This window comes from Saccopteryx bilineata, chromosome 3 (assembly GCF_036850765.1).
Source record: "Saccopteryx bilineata isolate mSacBil1 chromosome 3, mSacBil1_pri_phased_curated, whole genome shotgun sequence".
Classification (NCBI taxonomy): domain Eukaryota; kingdom Metazoa; phylum Chordata; class Mammalia; order Chiroptera; family Emballonuridae; genus Saccopteryx; species Saccopteryx bilineata.
This window is the reverse complement of record NC_089492.1, coordinates 121,363,051-121,387,406: the sequence shown is the minus strand read 5'-3', so window position 1 is coordinate 121,387,406 and position 24,356 is coordinate 121,363,051. Positions and strand designations below refer to the sequence as shown.

Genomic DNA, 24,356 nt, shown 5'->3' with positions numbered 1-24,356 from the left:
AATTTTATTTATTCATTTTTTATAGAGGGGAGAGAGAGAGAGAGAGAGAGAAGGGTGTGTGGGGGGGAGCAGGAAGCATCAATTCCCATATGTGGGAGCCCAGGGTTTTGAACCGGCAACCTCAGGGTTCCAGGCGCGTTATGCACTGCGCCACCACAGGCCAGGCTGAAGGTGATCTTATAGGCTCTCCTTTGGGTGTGAGAAGCTCTTTGTGGGAGGATGAGTATAGTGGGAAGGTGGGCTGTGATTATTTTTCAAACATCAATTCTCTTTATCTGGGATGTACCTATACAAGGAAACAACTAGATACAGCTATAAGGTGTTCATATTAGGCAAAGCCATAGAGACAGAGTAGATTAGTGGTTACCAGGGTTCTGGGTTTCTTTTTGGGATGATGAAACTCTTTTGAAACTAGGCTGTGGTGGTAGTTGCACAACTCTAAATATACTAAAAACCACTGAATTATACATTTTCCCTTATTATTATTCATTTACTTAAAATTTTTTTAACTGAATTGTGAATTATCCATTTTAGAAGGTGACTTTTATGGTGTGTGGATTACATCTCAGTAAAGTTATCCAAAAGAAGTGAAGAGATGCTGAATATTTACTGACCTCAGGACACCCCTGAAACTATCTTTTCAAGGGAGGAACACTTCTGAGCTTTATGCATGATCGTCTTTCTCCCTCTCTAAAGACAGAACCTGGGACAGCTGTACCCTAAGACCTGAGGCAGGTTCGTCTGTTACAAACCACCCTCAGAATCCCAAACCTCTCAGTCCTGGGTCTTCCTCCAAATAATCCTAAATCAGCTAAAATCCAGCCCAACACTGATATATTGTTCCTAAAACAAAAGATTTGGCTTTGAGACCCTGATTTGATAAATGTTAGGATACTCGGTTCCAACTCTGTGAAAAGATGAAAAGCAACCAGTCAGGACTCATTGCTTTGTCCTTGAAGAGGGGGAAGTTTTGTTTTTTTCTTTCTCAAATGAATTAAGATTTTTTTCCTTTTCACTATGTACTCTTGCTCACCGAGAGCCCAGGGGCCTGCAGGGGGAGGGCCCTGAGGTTGGGAGGCAGACCAGGACCCTGTACCCCTACCTGCTGTTGCCTCCCGAGTGTGATAAGTAGGGGTTGAACTAAGGCCAGGAGAGCAAATTCTTCTCCAGAAGGTTGGGTATCTGTGAGCTGCCTGCATCCTGAATGGCAACCAGGGAGGATATAGCTGGAGAGAGGACAGCTTGAGTGGAGGGCTTCTTTTGTGAATAAGGACAATCAAGGGCATTCTGACAATTGTTTATAAGGTCCGATTCCTTTTTAAGCAGTTGCCCAATATTTTTAGAACAAATGCTGAAAATGGGCCATTCCCACATTACATAGGCACGGATTAGCAGAGGACCCCAGGAGTCGAAATACAATCTTCCTCTCTATCTCTCTAAGAGGAAAGGGGATCAAACATGAACATGCTACTTGCTGGGTCTGAACGCAGAGGGACACAGGTTGGTTAGGAAACTTTCCTGTCATTCTGTGTGTGATTTGAGAACCAATGCAGACAGGGCAGGGCATGTTCCATGTACCAGGCACCTTTCTGAGCACTTTTTTTTTTTTTTTTGTATTTTTCTGAAGTTGGAAACGGGGAGGCAGTCAGACAGACTCCCGCATGCACCCGGCTGGGATCCACCCAGCACGCCCACCAGGGGGCGATGCTCTGCCCATCTGGGGCGTTGCTCTGTTGCGACCAGAGCCATTCTAGCACCTGAGGCAGAGGCCATGGAGCCATCCTCAGTGCCCGGGCCAACGTCACTCCAGTGGAGCCTTGGCTGCGGGAGGGGAAGAGAGAGACAGAGAGGAAGGAGAGGGGGAGGGGTGGAGAAGCAGATGGGCGCTTCTCCTGTGTGCCCTGGCCAGGAATCGAACCCAGGACTCCTGCATGCCAGGCTGATGCTCTAACACTGAGCCAACCGGCCAGGGCCTCTGAGCACTTTATATATAGTAACTCCTCTGTTCTTCACAGTAGCCTATGCCATTGGTACCATTATTATCCCCATTTTAAAGATGAGGAGACTGAGGCACAGAGAGACTGTTGTGCCCAGGATCACAAGCAAGCAAGTGGCAAAGCTGGGACTGGACCCCACAGTGCTTGCTTCTCCTTACTGCATGGTTTATGCTATTCACAGATGTCACTGGAAGTTTCTCTGAACAGGCTCAGGTGACCCCATGGATCACCTAACTGCACACCTGGAAGAGGCAGCTTATAGAATCGCTCCTATTGATACGGCTATGTGAAAACTGAACCACTGAGGACAGTGTCAACCTCCAAACACTCTCCCTAACAATCAGGGCAGCCACGCTTCACGGTGGGAAACTAAGTTTCATGAGTAACAGGCCCCATCAGGCCCTTGATCTGGGCGAACTCCCTCCTCATTCCTGGGCCTTGCCCAGAAATTAAAACCAGTTTCTGTATAATATGAAGAGCTGGGAAAGTCCAGAAGATGGGGACTTGATTGTTCAGAAGCCCCAGGGAATAAAAATGACGCTTCTGTGTGAGTTTATAGCAGGGGTTGGGAACCTATGGCTTGCAAGCCAGATGTGGCTCTTTTGATGGCTGAATCTGGCTTACAGACAAATCTTTTTTTTTTTTTTTTTTTTTTTTCATTTTTCTGAAGCTGGAAACAGGGAGAGACAGTCAGACAGACTCCCGCATGCGCCCGACCGGGATCCACCCGGCACGCCCATCAGGGGCGGTGCTCTGCCCCCCAGGGGGCGATGCTCTGCCCATCCTGGGCGTCGCCATATTGCGACCAGAGCCACTCTAGCGCCTGAGGCAGAGGCCACAGAGCCATGCCCAGCGCCCGGGCCATCTTTGCTCCAATGGAGCCTTGGCTGCGGGAGGGGAAGAGAGAGACAGAGAGGAAAGCGCGGCGGAGGGGTGGAGAAGCAAATGGGCGCTTCTCCTATGTGCCCTGGCCGGGAATCGAACCCGGGTCCTCCGCACGCTAGGCCGACGCTCTACCGCTGAGCCAACCGGCCAGGGCACAGACAAATCTTTAATAAAAAAAATGTTGGCCCTGGCCGGTTGGCTCAGCGGTAGAGCGTCGGACTGGCGTGTGGGGGGACCCGGGTTCGATTCCCGGCCAGGGCACATAGGAGAAGCGCCCATTTGCTTCTCCACCCCCTCCCTCCTTCCTCTCTGTCTCTCTCTTCCCCTCCCACAGCCGAGGCTCCATTGGAGCAAAGATGGCCCGGGCGCTGGGGATGGCTCCTTGGCCTCTGCCCCAGGCGCTAGAGTGGCTCTGGTCGCAGCAGAGCGACGCCCTGGAGGGGCAGAGCATCGCCCCCTGGTGGGCAGAGCATCGCCCCTGGTGGGCGTGCCGGGTGGATCCCGGTCGGGCGCATGCGGGAGTCTGTCTGACTGTCTCTCCCCGTTTCCAGCTTCAGAAAAATACAAAAAAAAAAAAAAATGTTAAAAATATAAAACATTCTCATGTATTACAATCCATTCATTTCCTACTGCTCATGTTCATGGTTGCGGGTGGCTGGAGCCAATCACAGCTGTCCTCTGGGACAACACCAAATTTTTATTGGATAATGCATAACGTACACGGGTCGTTGTATGGCTCTCATGAAATTACATTTTAAAATATGTGGTGTTCATGGCTCTCTCAGCCTAAAGGGTTCCAGACCCCTGGTTTATAGGATTATCATATTATAAGAGGCTCCTAAATTCCCTAATTGTGCAGAAACATGGTGTCACTGGCAATGGGATTATATAAAAGAATGGGCTGGGTGTGGCGGTGACCATGGTAGAAGCATGAGCAATTTGCCCGATGCAGGGATTTTCTGAATAATTCTATGGAGCTTGACTCTTGGCTTACAGTAGATGCTCAGTTAAGGCCTGTTGACCTAGTTATCCTAACAAGACTTACTTTGTGGAGGTATGTGGCAAAATTGCTCACTTGTTGAATGAGAGGCACCCAGAAGCAGCTGGACGTCACCAGCTGCAAGGCAAATCTGTGCTGGGCCCACAGTAGCTTTGCCCACCTGAGCAGGCCTATCCTGCCTCAGGGGGTCGTGACGGCTAAAAGCTAGAAAAAAATAAACCAATTGAATCACCCACAGGCCATTTCCTAGTAAGAGCTCTACTAGTGTATTCCCTTTCAAAACAAAAGAAAGGAATAAAGGAACATGTAGATCCCAGTAGAAATACTGTATTCATTTTTGAAGACTGCTATGTTTAAGGCAAATGTCACATATACTAAACAGTCAGAGATGAACAGCACTTGAACAGTATTTAAGACTGTGTTACAAGGGAATAGTGGGGGAAGACAGCTTCAGGCAATGAGGAAGTGGGATTTACCCAGCTGGGTCACTCCTGGTCTGATTCCTCCTGTGGCCTGAGGGACAGGGAGAGAATCCGCACCTTCTCCCTCCTGGGGGAGGGGCGTGGTCGCCATCAGACTGTGTGTGGAAGAACCTTCTTGAGGCCCCGGCACTCTCCGACTGCATGTCCAGGCCCAGCACGGACAATGTGCGGTCACTGGGTCTTACTACCCAGCTCTGATTTCCACATTTTGTGAAATTCACCATTAGAAACAGGAAAATCAGAATACCAAAGCCACACAACTTGCAGTTAGTTCACCTCTATCCAAACTCAGACTTGCTTGTGTTGGAGCCAAAACTATATATATATCTATACACACACACACACACACACACACACACACACACACATATATATAGATACATATACACATATATATGTGCATACAGTCACACACACATATATATACATATACACATATATATATGTGCATACACACACATATGTGGAAGGGGGAAAAGATGAAATATACTAAAGCCTGAAAAGAAGTGAATGTTCATTTTCAGTTTGAAATCACTGTGATTATCTTTCCCTTTGAAAACAGAAGCGGAGGAGCAGTTCTAGCCAGAGGGTCAAGGTTTCCAGGAACCTCTCAGCTCAGTTGCTGGCCACTCCAGGCTTCACAGGAGATGGGAGTGGCTTAGCTGGTTTACAGATTTGGAGGAAGCTGGGTCATCTCTGGGTCCCATGGCTCCCCCCCCCCCCTTCTGACTTTAAAATGGAGGAGCTTGAGTGTTTCTGTCCCATCCACCCATACTCATTGCAATGGGACACACATCATAATGGCGTGTTCCCTTCTGTAGGGTCCGGGTGACAGCAAAACCGTAGCAACAGGGAAAACAAAGGAATGAATGAGGGTGAGAGTTTGGGAGCTTTGATGACCCGATGTGGGGTGGCAGAAATGGTGCCTGGGTGGGGGAGTCACAGCGACGTCGGGTACCATGAAATGCAGTAAAAGGTGAGGTGGCTAATCTGTGAACACTTGAAGGACATCAGGAAGAGGCTGCCTTCGAAGCTATCAAGGGACTACAAAGAGAAGGAATGGCATAAAAGTGGCTACTGCACACAGAGAACAAAGGCCTGCTCATAAAAGCTGTCTCCACAGGGAGATGGAGGCCTCTGTGGAGAAAGGCGTCACTTAGGTAAAAACAAGAGGAGCAGAGGGGTGTTCGCACTTGAGAGCCAAGAAGTGAAATGGTTGTCTTCACAGATTCACTCAGTTTGCCTCACCAAACCCCTCTGAGGTAGGTAAGAGGCAGGTGACATCAGTCCCATTTTATAAACGGGGTCAAGTGAGGCCTCAGGACTTGCTGCAGGTCACCCCGAGATCTACACCAATGGCCACAGTGACACAGCAGTCTTGTGGCTCTGAGGCCTTCCCTGTCACTGGCTACACTGGTCTTCTCTATAAAGACCCCTTACATCGTCCAACCAAGCCAGGAGGGGCCTGGAGGAACGTGGACTTAGAATTTTAAACTCTGACATACTAGCAGGAAAGAAAACCAAGTCTGGAAAGTCGGCTAAAGCCAGGGGGGCTGGGACCTGCGAACAGGGGAGCCCACCTAGTTAGTGAGTGGGCTTGCATTTTTTTAACTTGTATTTATTTATTTATTTATTTTATTTTTGCCAGAATATTTTGTAGCATTTTAGGGAGGGTCTAGTTGAATTAAAATAATAGATTGATAAACCAACCAGGGTCTTGAATGTGATGGCCACATACCTCCCCAAATCAGAATGGACAGGAGGAAAGCTACAGTGTTGTCAGAGCCCAGGTCACAGAAGCTAAGAACTTCTCCAGGCCTGGGATAAGAATGAGGACAACTGTCGTGTGTGTGTGTGTGTGTGTGTGTGTGTGTGTCCTGTCCTGTTAGGTTGCTTCCTGTCCCCCTGTAGGCTGCATTCACCCTCCTTTTTTTGACCTCAGCCTTTACCTTGTTTACTTAATGCCACCGACCAGAGGACCCAGCAGTGCTACCATGTCGGGAGTATTTCTAACTTGACAACATACAGCACCTCCAGCCCAGCAGCAACCCTTGAACCAGAAGCCAGCCACACATGGTTGTAGCACAAACTCTAACACCTTGAGACCCAGCTCAGTGAATTCCAGCCGAGGCTAAGAATTTGGAAAGTTTTCCAATTACTATGGCACCCAAGGCAATGTGACAGATGACTAACCCCACTAGGTTTGCCTGGAAAGTACCCAATGCAGAGTGACTGGGAGCAATAAAGCGCACATCTGCATTTTCCCAAGCTTTGACCACTAGGTCCCTGCAAACCTGTTATTTCCCCGAGTCTGGCAGCTCGAGGGAATGTTTCAAATAGAGCCTGGTTGCACCTAGACAGGGATCAAGCTGAAAGTCAGAGTGTCCTAGTCCTCAGGAACCAGTTCTGGTTGGGAAGCCTGATGCCTCTGCTGAGAAGTGATCCTCAAACTGGTGGTTGAGCCAACGCATTGCCCAGGAGGCTAAAGTCCATGAGGGTGGTGGGCGGCGCCTTGTGTCCAGTGGCAGAATCGACGGGGCAGGTACCGCTGCTGGTAGGCAAGCCCGAAGCCCAGCCTCATCACAGAACAGACTCCTTGGATTCTAGTTCCGGGGCGCTGGCAGCAGAGCAAGCGGGGTTCTGGTGTGTCACCAGCGGTGACGTCTCCTCCTCTGACTTGCAGTTGGGGATGGCTTCCACTTTCACCTCGCTCAGTTCCTGCTCCCCTTTCTTCACTGCCTTCTGATTCAGGTAGTGGAGAATGCCCGCACCCAGGGCGTCCCCCTCCACATTTACCACGGTGGTGGTACGGTCCCTGGTGGGGAAAAAAGGAGTAGGCGTTACAGCCAACGCCACCTGGAGCTGGGGGGGCCGGATCACAGGAGGCTGAGGCATGGGGAAGCTGCAACCCCGAGGAGCCTGCCGGGTCTCGGAGAGCATGCTGCTAAGGGTACAAGGCCTTGCTTTACTCTAAACTGACTCCTTTAAATATTTTGTTCTCTTATGAAAGTAATATATTCTCATTGTAGAAAACCTGGGAAAAAAGAGATAAGTATAAAGAAGAAAACAAAAGTCACCCACCCACACTTCCCAACTGAGTGAATCAGTACCAATATTTTGATCGTTTTCTTATAGTCTACCTCCTGGGCAGGTATGTTGGGTATAACAGACACCATTACCTAAAATCACACACAACTGGGATGGATGACAGTGTAGATCTGCTCTTGTGTCCAGCTTTCCTCCTAACTCACTTCAACATTGCATCTCTGCTGAACATCAATCTTCACATGCACGCCATGGCTGCTGGCAACACCACCTCATGGCAAATAGCACTGTCCTTTCCAGAAGCTTGTTTACCCATAGATTAAGCAAATAACCATCTTCTCTCCCTGTAAGCTCAGAGGATGTACTGTGCTCATTTTTAAAATTTAGTTTAATTTAATTTTTTTTTGTATTTTTCCAAAGTTGGAAACAGGAGGCAGTCAGACAGACTCCCGCATGCGCCTGACCAGGATCCACCCGGTATGCCCACCAGGGGGCGATGCTCTACCCATGTTGGGGCATTGCTCTGCCGCAATCAGAGCCATTCTAGTGCCTGGGCAAACTTTGCTCCAATGAAGCCTTGGCAGTGGGAGGGGAAGAGAGAGACAGAGAGGAAGGAGAGGGGGAGGGGTGGAGAAGCAGATGGGCGCTTCTCCTGTGTGCCCTGGCCGGGAATCGAACCCGGGACTCCTGCATGCCAGGCCGACGCTTTACCACTGAGCCAACCGGCCAGGGCCTTACTGTGCCCATTTTTGAACAGATGGAAAAAAATGTGAACTTGCTTGAGGGCACTGCTGTGGAACCAGGGGCCGGAGGGAGGTGGAGGGCTCTTGTGACTTCAGGTCTCTACTGGGAAACTCATCTGGTGCCCTATTTCCCTGTTCCTGGCTGAGCACCTCTTAGATGCTTGCTTTCTCCATGTGGATGGGCAAGGAGATGGACTGCTGACCCCTGAGCCTCCACTCTGTTTCAGTCCAACTCACCAGCTCAGGGGCTGAGTTACCTCTGATGAGTTCTCTGGACAATGCAGGTCTTGGCTGCACATTTCACCCTCATTGCTCTGAGGAGCCATAAGGATTCTGAGGAGCCCCTTCAAGTTTCCGGGGCTTAAGAGAGAAGGTTGGAGGCCTGACCAGGTGGTGGCACAGTGGATAGAGTGTTAGACTGGGATATGGAGGACCCAGGTTCGAGACCCTGAGGTCGCCAGCTTGAGCGCGGGTTTATCTGGTTTGAGCAAAAGCTCACCAGCTTGAGCCCAAGGTCGCTGGCTTGAGTAAAGGGTCACTTAGTCTGCTGTAGCCCCCTGGTTAAGGCACATATGAGAAAGCAATCAATGAACAACTAAGGTGCCGCAACGAAGAATTGATGCTTCTCATCTCTCTCCCTTCCTGCCTGTCCCTCTCTCTGACTCTCTCTGTCACAAAATAAATAAATAAATAAAATTAAAGAGAGAAGGTTGGAAGCCACTATTCCCAACCACAGAGGGTGAAGCCAAGTCCAGTGCTGGGCCTCAGTGTTTAGATTTTCTCCTGCTCACCTCTGCTAGCCTGATCAGCAGTGTCTCTCTTTACTAATGCTTCCTGAATGATTTCCCATGTGCCTGGAAATCCATGCGCTGTGCATCTGCGAACTCAATCTCCATCACAACTCTGGTGTAGGCTCTAGTATTATCCCCATTTCACAGGTAATTGGACAAAGAAAGCACAGAACAGTCCTATCACACAACTAGTAAATGGCAAAGCTAGGATTTGAACCCAGGTCCCTGGGTTCTAGGGCTCATTTTCTTATCCATATGCTCCACCGTCTAAAACTAGTGGCTTAGCTACCCTTCCCTATAAAATAGGTATTGTTTATACCTGAAAAAGTTCCTGTGCAACTCAAGGAATTAACACTCAGAAACTCTTTGAGTCTTTAGTGGAGGCCTGATGGCGGTCTGGCCCACACCCCCTTCCTAACACCTCCTCCCCTGAGCCTAAGCCCAGGCCTTCCCATTAGCTGGGTTCATTTTGTTTCCCCTCACAGAAATCACTCTTTGGACATTTCAGGCCAAGGATTATCATTCTCAAAGGCTCACCACACCAAAGGCTATGACATCTATGCAGCCAACAATTTCCACAACCTTTTGTGCCCCTCTGGGGGCCCAGCCTGGGCCTTACACCCACACTTTCCTGGATGCTCTAAGCAAGTTCTTGGTAATGGTATTTCACAGGCATTCATGGGAATCTAACTCTCAGATTAATATTTCCTAGCTCTAAATTTTGTCTTGCCAGCTCGACTGCGGGCTCCTTCACAGGGCAGGGAGCACATGAAGTTCCTCCTCATCCCTCAGGTCCAGTGGAGTGCCAACTCCTAGGGAGCGCAATACAGACTCTTTTGTTTGATGCCCTTATGACTTGCTACTTACACAATCCAGTCCACGGCCAGGATCAGAGAGAGATCATGAGTGGGCAGCCCGATGGCCTCCAGGATAATGGCGATGGTGAGAACCCCCCCAGCTGGCACGCCTGCCGCTCCCACACTGGATGCCGTGGCCGTCACTCTAGGAGATGTCACAGCAGGGTCAGCCATTAACACAGTGCATGAAGGGATACAGAGAAATGCAGAACATGGCAACCATGGCTTAGAAACCAAAACCCATATAACCCAAGATTCTGCCCGACAGAATCCACCCTTCCAAGTAACGAATTCATGCTGTCCTCATTTCATCAATGAGGACACCGGAGTCCTGGCAAAATTGGTATTTGTGAGGTTTTTCAAAGGAAATCCAAAGAAATACCTCAAGTTTTAAAGTTTTGACCCAGGCCTAACAAGGAAGAAAATAACAATGAACTCACAGAATCGTGAAAATCTGTCCTGCTCTCAGTTCTACATTGTTGAGCTGGGCAATGAACACCGCGGCCACACACTGGAAGATGGCTGCCCCATCCATGTTCACAGTGGCCCCGATGGGGAGAATAAACCTGCTGATCCTCTTGTCTACACCATTGTTTTCTTCGATGCACTTCATCATAGAAGGAAGGGTTGCTGAGCTAGAAGTGGAAAAACAACCAACGGTGAGAAGAGTCCTTCCAAGAGTAACACATTACTCAGCTCAGACCCTGGAACAGAACCATTAGCACATTCCTACTTTCCTGCTTTCTCCCTTTGAAATAAAAGAAAAATCAGAATTGTTTCAAAGTTTGTGTCACAACATGGGGTTTTGACAACTCCCCAGGTATTCAAAATCTGACTCCCTAGATTTACCTGTTATATTACTTGCACACACCTGTACCAAATTTCTTGAGAACCACACATCGCCTTGTGGTAAAACATGTTCTCAAGAGAGCAAAGAACTATTGCCTCCACATGTGCATCTCTTCTCATATTTTCTTCCCTTCCAAAAAGTAGAAGGCAAACTATGATTTTTGTGTTGTTCTTTTAGGCCAAGAAGCAGAAATGGCACTGAGAATTTGGAAAGAGTAAATTTGGTTCATAGATAACGGGATAAACAAGACCCATTCTCTCCAGCTGCCTCTGCAGGCTTCCCAGAGGGTAGCTGGTGCAGCTGAGAAGTGAGTTTGTTTCTGTCTAAGCCAGAAACTGTCCTCCCTAAATCTTTTTACCACCACTACCCTCTCATACCGATAGTCCTTCAGGATGGGAGGAAACACGCAGTAGACATGAGAATGAAACAATGTGTTGCCATCCTTTGGAAGTTTTCTTTCATGTATTTGGAAAGCCCATTTTGGGGGGAAATTTTCCAGAAATAACAAGCTGCATATTTTGTGCTAAATTAGATAATCCTAGAGAACTGAACACACACCCCTCACCATGATGTCTTGGTCTTATTTTCTAATTCATGCATCCAGAGGGAGAATTGGACAGGTATCATTCTAGAAATTTCCCTACAATGCATTTTGAGTTAAGTGGCCGCTTTTTTTTTTTTTTTTTACTCAGGCAAAGGCCTTACTAATTAGAATGAGAAATCACAGTTCCTGTGGGCTAAATAATGATCAGGTTGATCACCATGGAGCCAGAAGAAGAAATAAGGCAATTCCTTATTCTGGCAATCCTAGAAATCTATTTTCATAAGAGCTATGGGGCTGGTAATACAAAAAAGAAGATAAGACCAATTTAGAGCTTTCAAAGAACTCAACTATGTGAAGATGACAGTTGTGCATCTACCATTGGGCTCACCTGGTTTCATATTTACACGGCTCAGAGCTGTCAAGGGCACCCAAAACCCACTCACCTGGAGCAGGTGGCAAATGCTGTCGCAAATGGGGTGAGGAGTCCCAGGAGGAACCGGAATGGGTTTTTCCGTGTGAAAACAAAATAAATAAGTGGCAGAACAATTCCTCCATGAATAAAATGGCCCAATATAGATGTAAAGATATATTTCCCAAGGCTGGTCACCAGCCGAATGATGTCCTTCATTTCCACAATCTTGCTTCCAACCAGGAACATGATGCCCACAGGTACATACCTAGGGCATGAGCACAGGGCACTTGTTAGTAAGAGTGATGTGATGAAGGGCCTAGGAGATGCAGGCCCTTCCTGACAGAACACAGGGACTTTTAATTAGGTGGTCTTCATTTCCCCCAGGATGATCCTGAGGAACAGAAAGGGATAGACCCATTTTATAGGCTGTGAAACTGAGTAAAATTAACATGATACATCACCATGGGTAATGGAGTCAGGAACAGAACCCAGACTTGTTTCCCCTTGGACATACTATGTTCTTAACAAATGAATACTACCAACCACATGGGTTCCCAAGTGGAAGGGCAAGGAACTTATCAAGATCACAGCCTTTGGGAATGAAGTTTGACTTTCTGTGTTGCTCAGGCTTGTTCTGAGAACTTAGAAACACAAAAGACTGTTTCTAACACCTGTTTTGCAGAATTGAGACAAAGCTGGGACTTTTGTGAAGTTTCAATTCTTTGTGATTTGGAAAACCTGATTCCGTGGGAAAAGGCATTAACAATGACCCTCTGAGAACACCCTTGCAATGTGAAGATTCTTTAAATGGCAGGATGAGAAGGAAGGGAAGTAGTAAATTAGGGGAGCTACAAAGAACAAAAGTCAGTTGTTTTAAATTTAATATAAATTGAAGAAGAATTTTATAACCATTGACATGTTTGGTAAATTTTAATTATATAGACAATAAGGTCACATACACTGCTCACAAACATTAGGGGATATTTCTAAATGAATATGAAGTGATAAAAAAAAGAAGCATTTGATTTTTTTTTATTAAACAAGAACATGAGAAAAGCAAACGACAAATCAAAGAAAGTTGTTCAACTATGCAAATGAGATGCAAAACCAACTTTTATTTCATTGATGAAAATGCACTATACCAAAGGTTGAAGGTACTGGAGTATCTGCTCGTTCCCTGATCCCCTAATTTCTGTGAGCAGTGCAGTTCAAACTTCAAAGGGTACACAGGGTGAGCAGTGTAAAGTCTCCCACCTCTGTCCCCCAAGCACCAACCAGTGACCTTCTCTGGAGAAATCCAATGTCACTGGTTTCCTGAGTTTTTTTTCCAGAGATGTTCTGAACAGTATTATAAATTTTAAATTCAATAGTAACACATGAATATATTTTCCTTTCAAAAAACTAAAACATTATAGATTAGGCCAAAATCCTCTTTAGGCACTACCCTCAAGCCAGACCCCCCTTAGATGACCACTTCTACTTTCTATGCATTTAGACATATAGGTATGTGTTTAAATCTGTATGTCTATTTTTAACTTCATATTGTGAATTTTGAAGATCTTTTCATATCCATACATAGACATCTACATCAGCATGTGTTTTTTAACTGTGGTGAAATAAATACAACATGTAATGTACCATTTTAATAATTTCAAGAGTACAGTTTAGTGGCATTAAGTACATTCTTTGTTGTTGTTGTTTTTTTGTCTTCTTTTCCAAGTGAGAGGAGGGGAGATAGAGGAACAGACTCCTGTATGCCCCATCTGGGGCCAATGCTCTGCCCATCTGGGGCCATGCTTGCAACTGAACTATTTTTAGCACCTGAGGGGGAGGCTCCATGGAACCATCCTCAGTGCCCAGGGCCAATGTGCTCAAATCAATTGAGCTATGGCTGTGGGAGAAGAGGGAAAGAGAGAGAGAGAAGGGAGAGCAGTGGAGAAACAAATGGTCGCTTCTCTGTGTGCTCTGACTGTGAATTGAACCAGGACATCCACAATGCCAGGCGATGCTTTACCACTGAGCCAACTGGCTAGGGCCCATTAAGTATAGTACATTCATATTGTTTAGCCCATTAAGTATAGTACATTCAGAACTTTTTCATCACTCCAAACCAAAACTATATATTCATCAAGCAAACCCCCTGTCCTAGTAACCACTGCTCTATTTTTCATCTCTATGAATTTGACTATTGCAGGTGCCTCTTATAAATGGAATCATGCAGTATTTGTCCTTTTGTGTTTGGCTTATTTCACTTAGCCTGTCTTTAAGGTTCATCCGTGTTGTAGCATGTGCCAGAATTTCATCCCTTCTTTTTTTAAAAAATATTTTATTTATTGATTTTAGAGAGAGGATAGAGAAAGAAACATGGGTGGATAAACGGGAGGCATCAACTCATAGTGGTTGCTTCTTGTATGTGCCTTGACCAGGCAAGCCTGGGGTTTTGAACTGGCGACCTCAGCATTCCAGGTCAATGCTTTAACCACTACACCACCAGAATAATAACACACACACGATTTTGTTAATCATTCGTCAATGGACATTTGGATGTTCCTACCTTTACTTCATTATTTTAAAATATTATTCTCAGAACCAAAATACTACAGATTATTTTGCTGTTGCCCTGCAGATGGCCTTTTAAATTGCTCCAGATTTTCATCATTAAAAACAATGCTGCAGACAGGCCTCTTTGTGCCCTGCAGGCCCGTGTGCTCTAGGTAGGTACACTGAAAAGTGCAAGTGCTGAGTTAGGAGGTATGTGTATTTGAAATTTTAGCAGATACCAACAAGTGGCTCGCCAAAGTGGTTGTTCCAATTCACATTCCCACTAGCTGTCAAGGAGAATAATCCTTTCCCTGCACCATTAGTTCCCATCCAGGCACGATTCTGCCCCAGGATGATATGTGGCAATGTCTGGAGACAGTTTTGGTTATCACAACTTTGGGAAGGGAGTGTTACTGGCATTTAGCAAATTAGAGGCCAGAGTGTGCACAAGATAGGCCCCACAGAAAGAACGATCCAGCCCTAAATGTCATTTGAGAAACTTCCCTCACCCTTACCAATGCCTGATATAACCAAACTTCTGTCTCTGATTTCTAATGTTTGTTGGTCATTTAGGTATCCCTGTCCACAAACTGCCTGCTCATACACTTTTTCCCATTTTTCTAATAGTTTATTCAGTCTTTTTTCTTTTTCAGTAATCAAAACTCTATTTAGTGTTTCTCAAACTATCTTTGGTGATAGACTAGTTAATTTTTATTCCGTTGGTTATGGACCAATATTCTTATAAAAGACAATAAAAGCCTGTCCTGTGGTAGAGCACTGACCTAGAATGCTGAGGTCAGCAGTCGAAACCCTAGGCTTGCCTGGTTCAAGGCACATAGGAGAAGTAACCACTATGAGTTGATGCTTCCTGCTTTTCCCACCCCCGCCCCCTTTCTTTCTATCCTTTCTCTAAAAATCAATAAATAAAAAAGCTAAAAAAACACACACATAATAAAAATAAAGTATTAGAAAAATGATCATGTGCTTGGATGTTACAGTATATGAAACTGCTATGAAAAGTTTCTAAATACTTACTCTCAATTTCCTTATACATCTCATTGCAGACAGAAAAGCAGTTTGTGAAATGGTACTAGCCCTTTGGACACTAACATTTTGAGATCATGTATATGTGTATTTATTCATACATACTATATGCAAATACACATCACTTTTTTCCATCAAGTGTCTTGTAACTATGTTCAGGGGATCTTTGCATGCAAACATTTTATTTTATTTTATTTTATTTTTGCATTTTTCTGAAACTGGAAACGGGGAGGCAGTCAGACAGACTCCCGCATGTGCCCGACCGGGATCCACCCAGCATGCCCACCAAGGGGCGATACTCTGCCCCTCTGTTGCAACCAGAGCCATTCCAGCGCCTGAGGCAGAGGCCACAGAGCCATCCTCAGCGCCCAGGCCATCTTTGCTCCAATGGAACCTCGGCTGCAGGAGGGGAAGAGAGAGACAGAGAGGAAGGAGAAGGGGAGGGGTGGCGAAGCAGATGGGCACCTCTCCTGTGCGTCCTGGCCAGGAATCGAACCTGGGACTCCTGCACGCCAGGCCGACGCTCTACCACTGAGCCAACTGGCCAGGGCCCAGACATTTTATATTTTGATGTACGTAGTTAAATTTAGCAGCTCTGTGGCTCTCACTTTTTGCATTTTGTTTAGGAAGACTTTCCCTACCCTATATTTTCTAATACTTTTAGAAGGCTCCTTTTTTTCTCTTTCCTCCCTGGGTAGTTTGGTGGATGATTTACTATGAGTTTTGTTGGAACCACACTCAACTGAATATAAATTGTCTGATTGCTTCTGTCCTATAATGGCAGAGTTGGGTAGTTGTGAGAGAGACCGTATGGCCGGCAGCTTGCTGACACTGTACTAATCCACTAAGAAGTTATTTCTGTGACTAGTGCAGGCGAGGCAGGTGCTTTGATATTGGAGTAGGTAATTAGTGAAAAAAAGAAAACTGAAAGAGCTACCGCTGAAGATCTGTCCCATACCTGGCTGAGATCCTTTAACAAGGCAAGGCATTTTAAACCCCAAATCTGTGTGATATACACTTTCTGGGCAATATGTCTCCCACTGCAGCTGGACCCAGGGGCTGCCTTACCAAATACCTGCTCACATATCTAGTACATCAAATTGAAGGAATGACTATAGAATGGTTTCCATATTGAAAACAAATGTCTTAATACAGGAATATCACTTTCTTGCAGTTTCTTTTAATCCAAACTATGGGAGGATTTTAAACCAAAAAAATAAGCCAGGAAAGGAGCTGGACCTATGATGAAAACACCTTCTCCTTTCAGTATCTACTTCTCTCCCCAGAACAATGGTTACAGGAGTGAAATTTTACATTTGCAACAGTAAGAGTCCGGCTCTGGAATGTTTGGCTGAGGAAGAAAATTTGGTTGAGCAAAATCACCACCACCAGTGGGGGCTTTGGACTCCCACTCAATTTCATACTTTCCTGCCAGTTCCAGGCTTCTCTCCTAAAATCAGTGCTGGTGCCACCCCAGTGCCCTCTGAGAGAGACAAGTTCTTCGATAGCTAGGGTTGATGATTAGGAAAATGCTTTGTGCATGAGAGGATAAACTAGTTTCTCAATAATGAATGGGTAGATGCTAAAACCGACAGAAATTTGGCTTGAAAAAACAGCATGAGGAAGCTGATAAGGGGATGCTATTGGAACTGGTATAATTTCTTTTTCTCTCTCTCTTTTCTTCTTTTTTTTTTTTTTTTTTTACCAAGAGAGATAAAGGGAAAGAGGGGGACAGACAGGGATAGGCAGACAGGAAGGGTGAGAGAGAGAGGGATAGATAGGGACAGACAGACAGGAACAGAGAGAGATGAGAAGCATCAGTCATCAGTTTTTTGTTGTGACACCTTAGTTGTTCATTGATTGCTTTCTCATATGTGCCTTGACTGTGGGCCTTCAGCAGACTGAGTAACCCCTTGCTGGAACCAGCGACCTTGGGTCCAAGCTGTTGAGCTTTTTTTTTTTTTGCTCAAACCAGATGAGCCTGTGCTCAAGCTGGTGACCTCGGGGTCTCGAACCTGGGTCCTCTGCATCCCAGTCCAACACTCTATCCACTGCACCACCCTCTGGTCAGGCTCCTTAGTTGTTCATTGATGCTTTCTTTTATGTGCCTTGACCAAGGGCTCTAGCCAAGCCAGTGACCTTGGGCTCAAGCCAGTGACTGTGGGCTTCAAGCCAGCAACCTTAGGGCTCAAGCCAGCAACCATGGGGTCAAGTCTATAATCCTGTGCTCAAACCTGTGCTCAAGCTAGTTGAGCCTGTGCTCAAGCCAGTGACTTGGGGACTTGGGTCCTCAATGTCCCAGGCTGACTGGTATGATTTCTGGGAGGTAACTTTGAGGGATCAGGTCAAATTTTACCTTTTACCCAAAAATTAATCTAATTTTTAAAATTAAACTATTACTATCATTGATATTACATATAGAAACATTTATGTAAAATAAAAAAGGACCATTCAAGTTTATATATGTGCAGGGTGAAGATGGAGCTGTCCTCCAAGCTGTGAAATACAATAGTAAGGGGCCCCTTTGAAGGTTGAAGTCTATAGTTTTAAGATAAATTAGCCTTATTTTATACAGCAGATAGCAAACTTGAGAATTCATTGCTCCACAAGATGTTATGGGCATCATATATGAGAAGATAGTGAAAATCCGTAACTAGATCACTGAGGATAGAACCAGAGGGGTCACTGTGGGTGCTGAGGAAGTGACTGGTGCCTATAGTACATGCCTGATTCCTTGAGGTCCTGGACAAGAGGGGAAACCACCTCCACCTCCATCACACCCTGTTACCAGGACTGACTGGTGGTGCATCAACCACATCCAGAGTCCTGGGCCAGGTAGTGACCAAGGGGTGACCTAGAACAGCAGAGCTGGACTCTTTTCTGGGTGGCAGGAGAAATAAGAGGGAGAGCAGGCAGCCAGGGGACAATACTCACCACATAATCCATGACACCAGCACCATCGTCGCCTCGTTGAAGGCATTGAAGAAGCGAATGAGCTCTTCTCCTTCATGGCCTAGTTTTTTCAGGGCCACGCCTAACATCAGGGCAAAAAGGACCAATCCTAAAATATTCATTCCTTCGATCTCGGTGCCAATGGGGATCTGCGGGATCCAAGGTTACAACAGATGATTGAGAATAAAGATGCATTTGCTGTGTGTCTCCACTAGACAGAAACAGTATGCTCAAAATGAGAAAAGGTTCATATTTTCTTTAATCTTAAGTGATTTCATCAATTAAGGTGTGGGAAAATCAAGGGAGATGGAGTCTAAGGATACAGAAAGTTAACAAAAAATTTCACCTACTGGTTAACTCTGAAAGCTGTTCAAAACTGGCAATAGGTTGAAGCAGAAAGCAGTGAGCTCCCTGTTACTGGATATATTGAAGTAGAGGTTGGACTATCACTTAAAGGCTTGCTTTTAAAAGATGAGCTGGTTGGTGAAAAGTTTCTTCAGATCAAGAGTCAAGAATTATAAATTCACCTCCTATATGTCAACAAATTCTTTGTTGCTAGGCTGTTGCTAGCTGACAAATTTCTGAAAAAGATTTTCCAGGATTGTTGTGGATATTTTCAGGATATTCATTCCTAAATCACTGGCTTTAAATGTAGAGATAAAACTTACTCTTTATTTTTTTCCACTAATGCTAAATCTCACTACTGCAAGCATATATGACAGGCATTTTATTCCATCAAAACACATTATGAAATTCTGAATAGGAAGCACAGGTCAGAACGGTAAAAACAGAAAGAGCATTTTTACCATAGTTCTAGTCCCAGCTTTGATATTAAATAGCTTCTCTGAGCTTCAAGTTCTTCATCTACAAGATGAAGTGAATTGAACTAAATTAGTCGCTTTCAACTTTTTTTTTAATGGAACTTTTCCTTCAATCAAAGAAAGGCTGGCAGCACTCGGAGCTCCTCAGCCCTGGGGAGGTATATGTGTGGGGGTGGGAAAGGGACAAAGTACCGCCTTCCTCCCATGACAGCTCTATGGCTGGACTGAATAATCCTTGAGGTCACTTGTCCCTTCCTGCTCTATCGTGACCTAGCTCAGTGTCTGGCAAACAATAGGTACTCAAAAAAAATATATATGTGAATGAATAACCGCTTGAGTAAGTTAAGCCCCTAAGACAAGTTCTATGTGTAGGAGGAGGTTAAATCACCTATGAATTAGATTTTAGAATAGCAGAAGGGGTGTTATATTTTTGAAGAAAGGGGACGTTAGTTCCAATTCGATAAAACAGACCCACTAAAGATTCTAAAGCTACAGATACTGGCCTTTGGCCATGTTGGTAAATAACCAAAGAAGCAAACTCAACCTGTGTGCTTCCAACAGTCCAACCAAACCCCAAAGTTTTCAGCCCTGCTGAGAAAAAGATGCATCGTGTATGCTCCTTCAATTAAGAAGCACTGTTTGCTTTATAAGTATTCATCACAAGTGATCTTACAAAGAGCTTTACCTTTTCAGTGGTTATGTTTCCTGTGCTCGTGTTGTACCTCGCCTCTCTATATTCAGTTGCATACTGTAAGCAAGAGAAAGAAAAACCCACTGTTAGTTCACAGGGGAAGATGGACCCATAGGTACTGAGAGGACTGCTGGGCTTCTTGCTATTCTGTAATTATTCACTCTGAGTGTTGGGGGCATTCCTTAAATGGTTGGCATGACAAGGGACTCTGAGAACTGTACAAAAGTAACTTAACTCCAAAAGGCCTCTGGGTTATTTAGGGACCCAAGGAGACAGGGAGAATTTTCTTATGTCCCTTGGACAATGGTTTGTAGGTCTGCCCAGTTTCAGGTTAATAGTTTGATATTTTAAACAATTCATATTATTTGGAGAACCTTGGTATGAATTCCGTATTGCCCAAGTTCCCCTCCCTCCCTCCCTCCCTCCCTCCCTCCCTCCCTCCCTCCCTTCCCTTTTCCTTCCTTCCTTCCTTCCTTCCTTCCTTCCTTCCTTCCTTCCTTCCTTCCTTCCCTCCCTCCCTCCCTCCCTTCCTCCCTCTTTCCCTCCTTTTTCTCTTTCCTTCTTTTCTTTTTTCTTTTTCTTCCTTCTTCCCTTCCTTCCTTCCTTCCTTCCTCCCTCCCCTTTTCCTTCCTCCCTCCCTCCCTCCCCTTTCCCTCCTTCCCTTCCTTCCTTCCTCCCTCCCTTCCTTTCTTTCCTCCCCTCCCTTCCTCCCTCTTTCCCTCTTTTCTCTTTCCTTTTCTCCTTTCTTTCTTTTCTTTCTTTTCTTTCTTTCTTTCCTTCCTTCCTTCCTCCCTTCCTTCCTTCCCTTTTCCTTTCTTTCCTTCCCTCCCTCCCTTCCTCTTTCCCTCCTTTTTCTCTTTCCTTCTTTTCTTTTTTCTTTATTTCTTTTTCCTTTCCTCCCTCCTTCCTTCCTTCCTTCCTCCCTCCCTCCCTTCCTCCCTCTTTATTTCTTTTTTTCCTTCCTTTCCCTCTTTCTCTTTCCCTTCGTCCCTTCCTTCCTTTCTTTCGTGTGTGTGTGTGTGTGTGAGAGAGAGACAGAGAGAAAGAGAGAGAGAGAGAGAGAGAGAGAGAGAGAGAGATATCAACAGACAGACAGGAAGGGAAATGAGAAACATCAACTCATAGTTGTGTCACTTTAGTTGTTCATTGATTGCCTCTCATATGTGCTTTGACCATGGGCTCCAGCCGAGCCAGTGACCCCTTGCTCAAGCCAGTGATCTTTTTTATTAAATTTTTATTGATTTTAATTTATTGTGTTTACATAGATTAGAGTGTTCCACTGAATACATCCCCCCACCCCTGTATTCCCCTCAACACCCCTGCGCCCCCTTCCACCACCGGCTTCCCTCCTTCCCTCCAGGATTTGCTGTCCTGCTCTCTATAATGTTGTATTATGTATATATAATTTCACTAATCTCTTTCCCTTCTCTGACCTCATCCTCTCATTCCCTTTCTCTCTAACCACTTTCCCTCTGGTCCCTTTGATCCCGCCTCTGCCTCTATTCCGTTCCACAGTTCACACTGTTCATTAGATTTCTCAAATGAGTGAGGTCACATAATATTTTTCTTTCTCTGCCTGGCTTAGTTCACTTAGCATAATAGTTTCCAGGTCCATCCATGCTGTTGCAAACGGTAAAATACCTTCTTTTTCATGGCCGTGTAGTATTCTACTGTGTATATGTACCACTGCTTTTTTTTTTGTATTTTTTTTTTTTGTATTTTTCTGAAGCTGGAAACAGGGAGAGACAGTCAGACAGACTCCCGCATGCACCCGACCTGGATCCACCCGGCATGCGCACCAGGGGGCGACGCTCTGCCCACCAGGGGGCGATGCTCTGCCCCTCTGGGGCGTCGCTCTGTTTTGACCAGAGCCACTCTAGCGCCTGGGGCAGTGGCCAAGGAGCCATCCCCAGCGCCAGGGCCATCTTTGCTCCAATGGAGCCTTGGCTACGGGAGGGGAAGAGAGAGACAGAGAGAAAGGAGAGGGGGAGGGGTGGAGAAGCAGATGGGCGCTTCTCCTGTGTGCCCTGGCCAGGAATCTAACCTGGGACTTCTGCACACCAGGCCGACGCTCTACCACTGAGCCAAGTGGTGTACCACTGCTTTTTAATCCACTCGTCCATTGACGGACACTTGCGCTGTTTCCAGATCTTGGCTATTATGAACAATGCTGCAATAAACATAGGGATGCATTTCTTCTTTTGGATCAGTGATTTGGTATTGTTAGGATATATTCCTAAAAGTGGGATAGTTGGGTCAAAAGGCAGTTCCTTTTTTTTTTTTTTGTATTTTTCTGAAGCTGGAAATGGGGAGAGACAGTCAGACAGACTCCCACATGCGCTCGACCGGGATCCACCCGGCACGCCCACCAGGGGGCGATGCTCTGCCCCTCCGGGGCGTTGCTCTATCTCCACCAGAGCCACTCTAGCGCCTGGGGCAGAGGCCAAGGAGCCATCCCCAGCGCCCGGGCCATCTTTGCTCCAATGGAGCCTCGCTGCGGGAGGGGAAGAGAGAGACAGAGAGGAAGGAGAGGGGGAGGGGTGGAGAAGCAGATGGGCGCTTCTCCTGTGTGCCCTGGCCGGGAATCGAACCTGGGACTTCTGCACGCCAGGCCAACGCTCTACCACTGAGCCAATGGGCCAGGGCCAAAAGGCAGTTCCATTTTTAATTTTTTAAGGAATCTCCATACTGTTTTCCACAGTGGCTGCACCAGTCTGCATTCCCACCAGCAGTGCAGGAGGGTTCCCTTTTCTCCACACCCTCTCCAGCACTTATAATGTGTTGTTTTGTTAATGAGCACCATTCTGACTGGTGTGAGGTGGTATCTTATTGTGGTTTTAATTTGCATTTCTCTAATGATTAGTGATGTTGAGTATTTTTTCATCTGCCTATTGGCCATCTGTATGTCCTCTTTGGAGAAGTGTCTATTCTTTCCTTTTGCCCAGTTTTTGATTGGATTGTTTGTCTTCCTGGTGTTGAGTTTAACAAGTTCTTTATAAATTTTTATTATTATCCCCTTATCAGACGTATTGTCAAATATGTTCTCCCATTGTGTGGTTTGTCTTTTTATTTTGTTCATATTGTTTTTAGCTGCGCAAAAGCTTTTTAGTTTGATATAGTCCCATTTGTTCAGCCTGTCCTTTATTTCATTTGCTTGTGGAGATAAATCAGCAAATATATTGCTGCGAGAGATGTCAAAGAGCTTACTGCCTATGTTTTCTTCCAAGATGATTATGGTTTCACGACTTACATTTAAGTCTTTTATCCATTTGAGTTTATTTTTGTGAATGGTGTAAGTTGGTGGTCTAGTTTCATTTTTTTGCAGGTAGCTGTCCAATTTTCCCAACACCATTTATTAAAGAGACTGTCTTTGATCCATTATATGCTCTTACCTCCTTTGTCAAATATCAATTGTCCATAAAGGTGTGGGTTTATTTCTGGGTTTTCTGTTCTGTTCCATTGAACTATGTGCCTGTTCTTATGCCAGTACCAAGTTGTTTTGAGTAAAATGGCCTTCTAGCATAACTTGATATCAGCAAGTGTGATACCACCCACTTTATTCTTCTTTTTCAAGATTGCTGAGGCTATTCATGTTCTTTTTTGGTTCCATATATATATTTGGAATATTTGTTCTATATTTTTGAAGTATGCCATTGGTATTTTAATAGAAACTGTATTAAATTTATAAATTGCTTTGGGTAATATAGACATTTTAATGATGTTTACTCTTCCTATCCATGAGCACAGTACATGCTTCCAATTGCTTGCATCTTCCTTGATTTCTTTTATCAATGTTTTATAATTTTCCAAGTATAAGTCTTAATCTCCTTGGTTAAATTTACTCCTAGGTACTTTATTTTTTTTGCTGCAATAGTGAAGTGAATTGTTTTCTTAATTTCTCTTTCTGACAGTTCATTTCCGGTGTATAAAAATGCCTCTGATTTCTGAGTATTAATTTTATATCCTGCCACCTTGCTGAATCCTTTTATCACGTCCAGTAGTTTTTTCACTGAGACTTTAGAGTTTTCTATGTACAGTATCATATCATCAGTAAATAATGATAGTTTTACTTCTTTTCCAATTTGGATGCCTTTTATTTCTTCTTTTTGTCTGATTGCTATGGCCAATTGCTATGTTGAATAAGAGTGGTGAAAGGGGGCACCCCTGTCTTGTTTCTGATCTTAAGGAGATTGCTTTAATTTTTGCCCATTGCGTATGATGTTGACTGTGGGTTTGTCATAGATGGTCTTTATCATGCTGAGGTATGTTCCCTGTATTCCAATTTTGCTGAGAGTTTTGATCATAAATGGGCACTGGATTTTATCAAATGTTTTTGCATCTATTGATATTATCATGTGATTCTCCTTCATTTTGTTTGTGATGAATCACATTTTGTTTGGGATGGAGAAGCAGATGGGCGCTTCTCCTCTGTGCCCTGGCCGGGAATTGAACCCGGGACTTCTGCACGCCAGGCCGATGCTCCACCACTGAGCCAACCGGCCAGGGCCAATTGATTTGTGAATATTGCACCAGCCTTGTCTCCCCAGAATAAATTCCACTTGATCATGATGTATGATTTTTTTCATGTATTGCTGAATCTAGTTTGCTAAATTCATCAGGGATATTGGCGCATACAGTTTTCTTTCTTTGTAGTCATTGCCTGGTTTTGGAATGAAGATTATGCTTGCCTCATAAAAGGAG

The 24,356-nt window shown here is 45.1% G+C and overlaps 2 protein-coding genes across 2 annotated transcripts in view; one reads left to right on the top strand and one right to left on the bottom strand.

Moving 5' to 3' along the window:
* Positions 1 to 24,356, top strand: part of PELI1 (pellino E3 ubiquitin protein ligase 1) — a 1,042,993-nt gene that overhangs the window by 40,093 nt on the left and 978,544 nt on the right. The window lies entirely within an intron of this gene.
* The window catches only part of SLC1A4 (solute carrier family 1 member 4), a 40,066-nt gene continuing 19,903 nt past the window's right edge, over positions 4,194 to 24,356 (bottom strand). Inside the window, exons 3-8 of the mRNA XM_066267247.1 lie at positions 19,650 to 19,712; positions 18,126 to 18,292; positions 11,638 to 11,871; positions 10,241 to 10,435; positions 9,811 to 9,945; positions 4,194 to 7,179 (exon numbers count right to left, since the gene is read on the bottom strand). Coding sequence (XP_066123344.1) covers positions 6,945 to 7,179; positions 9,811 to 9,945; positions 10,241 to 10,435; positions 11,638 to 11,871; positions 18,126 to 18,292; positions 19,650 to 19,712 — 1,029 coding nt within the window. The 3' untranslated portion in view covers positions 4,194 to 6,944. The remainder of the gene's footprint in view (positions 7,180 to 9,810; positions 9,946 to 10,240; positions 10,436 to 11,637; positions 11,872 to 18,125; positions 18,293 to 19,649; positions 19,713 to 24,356) is intronic.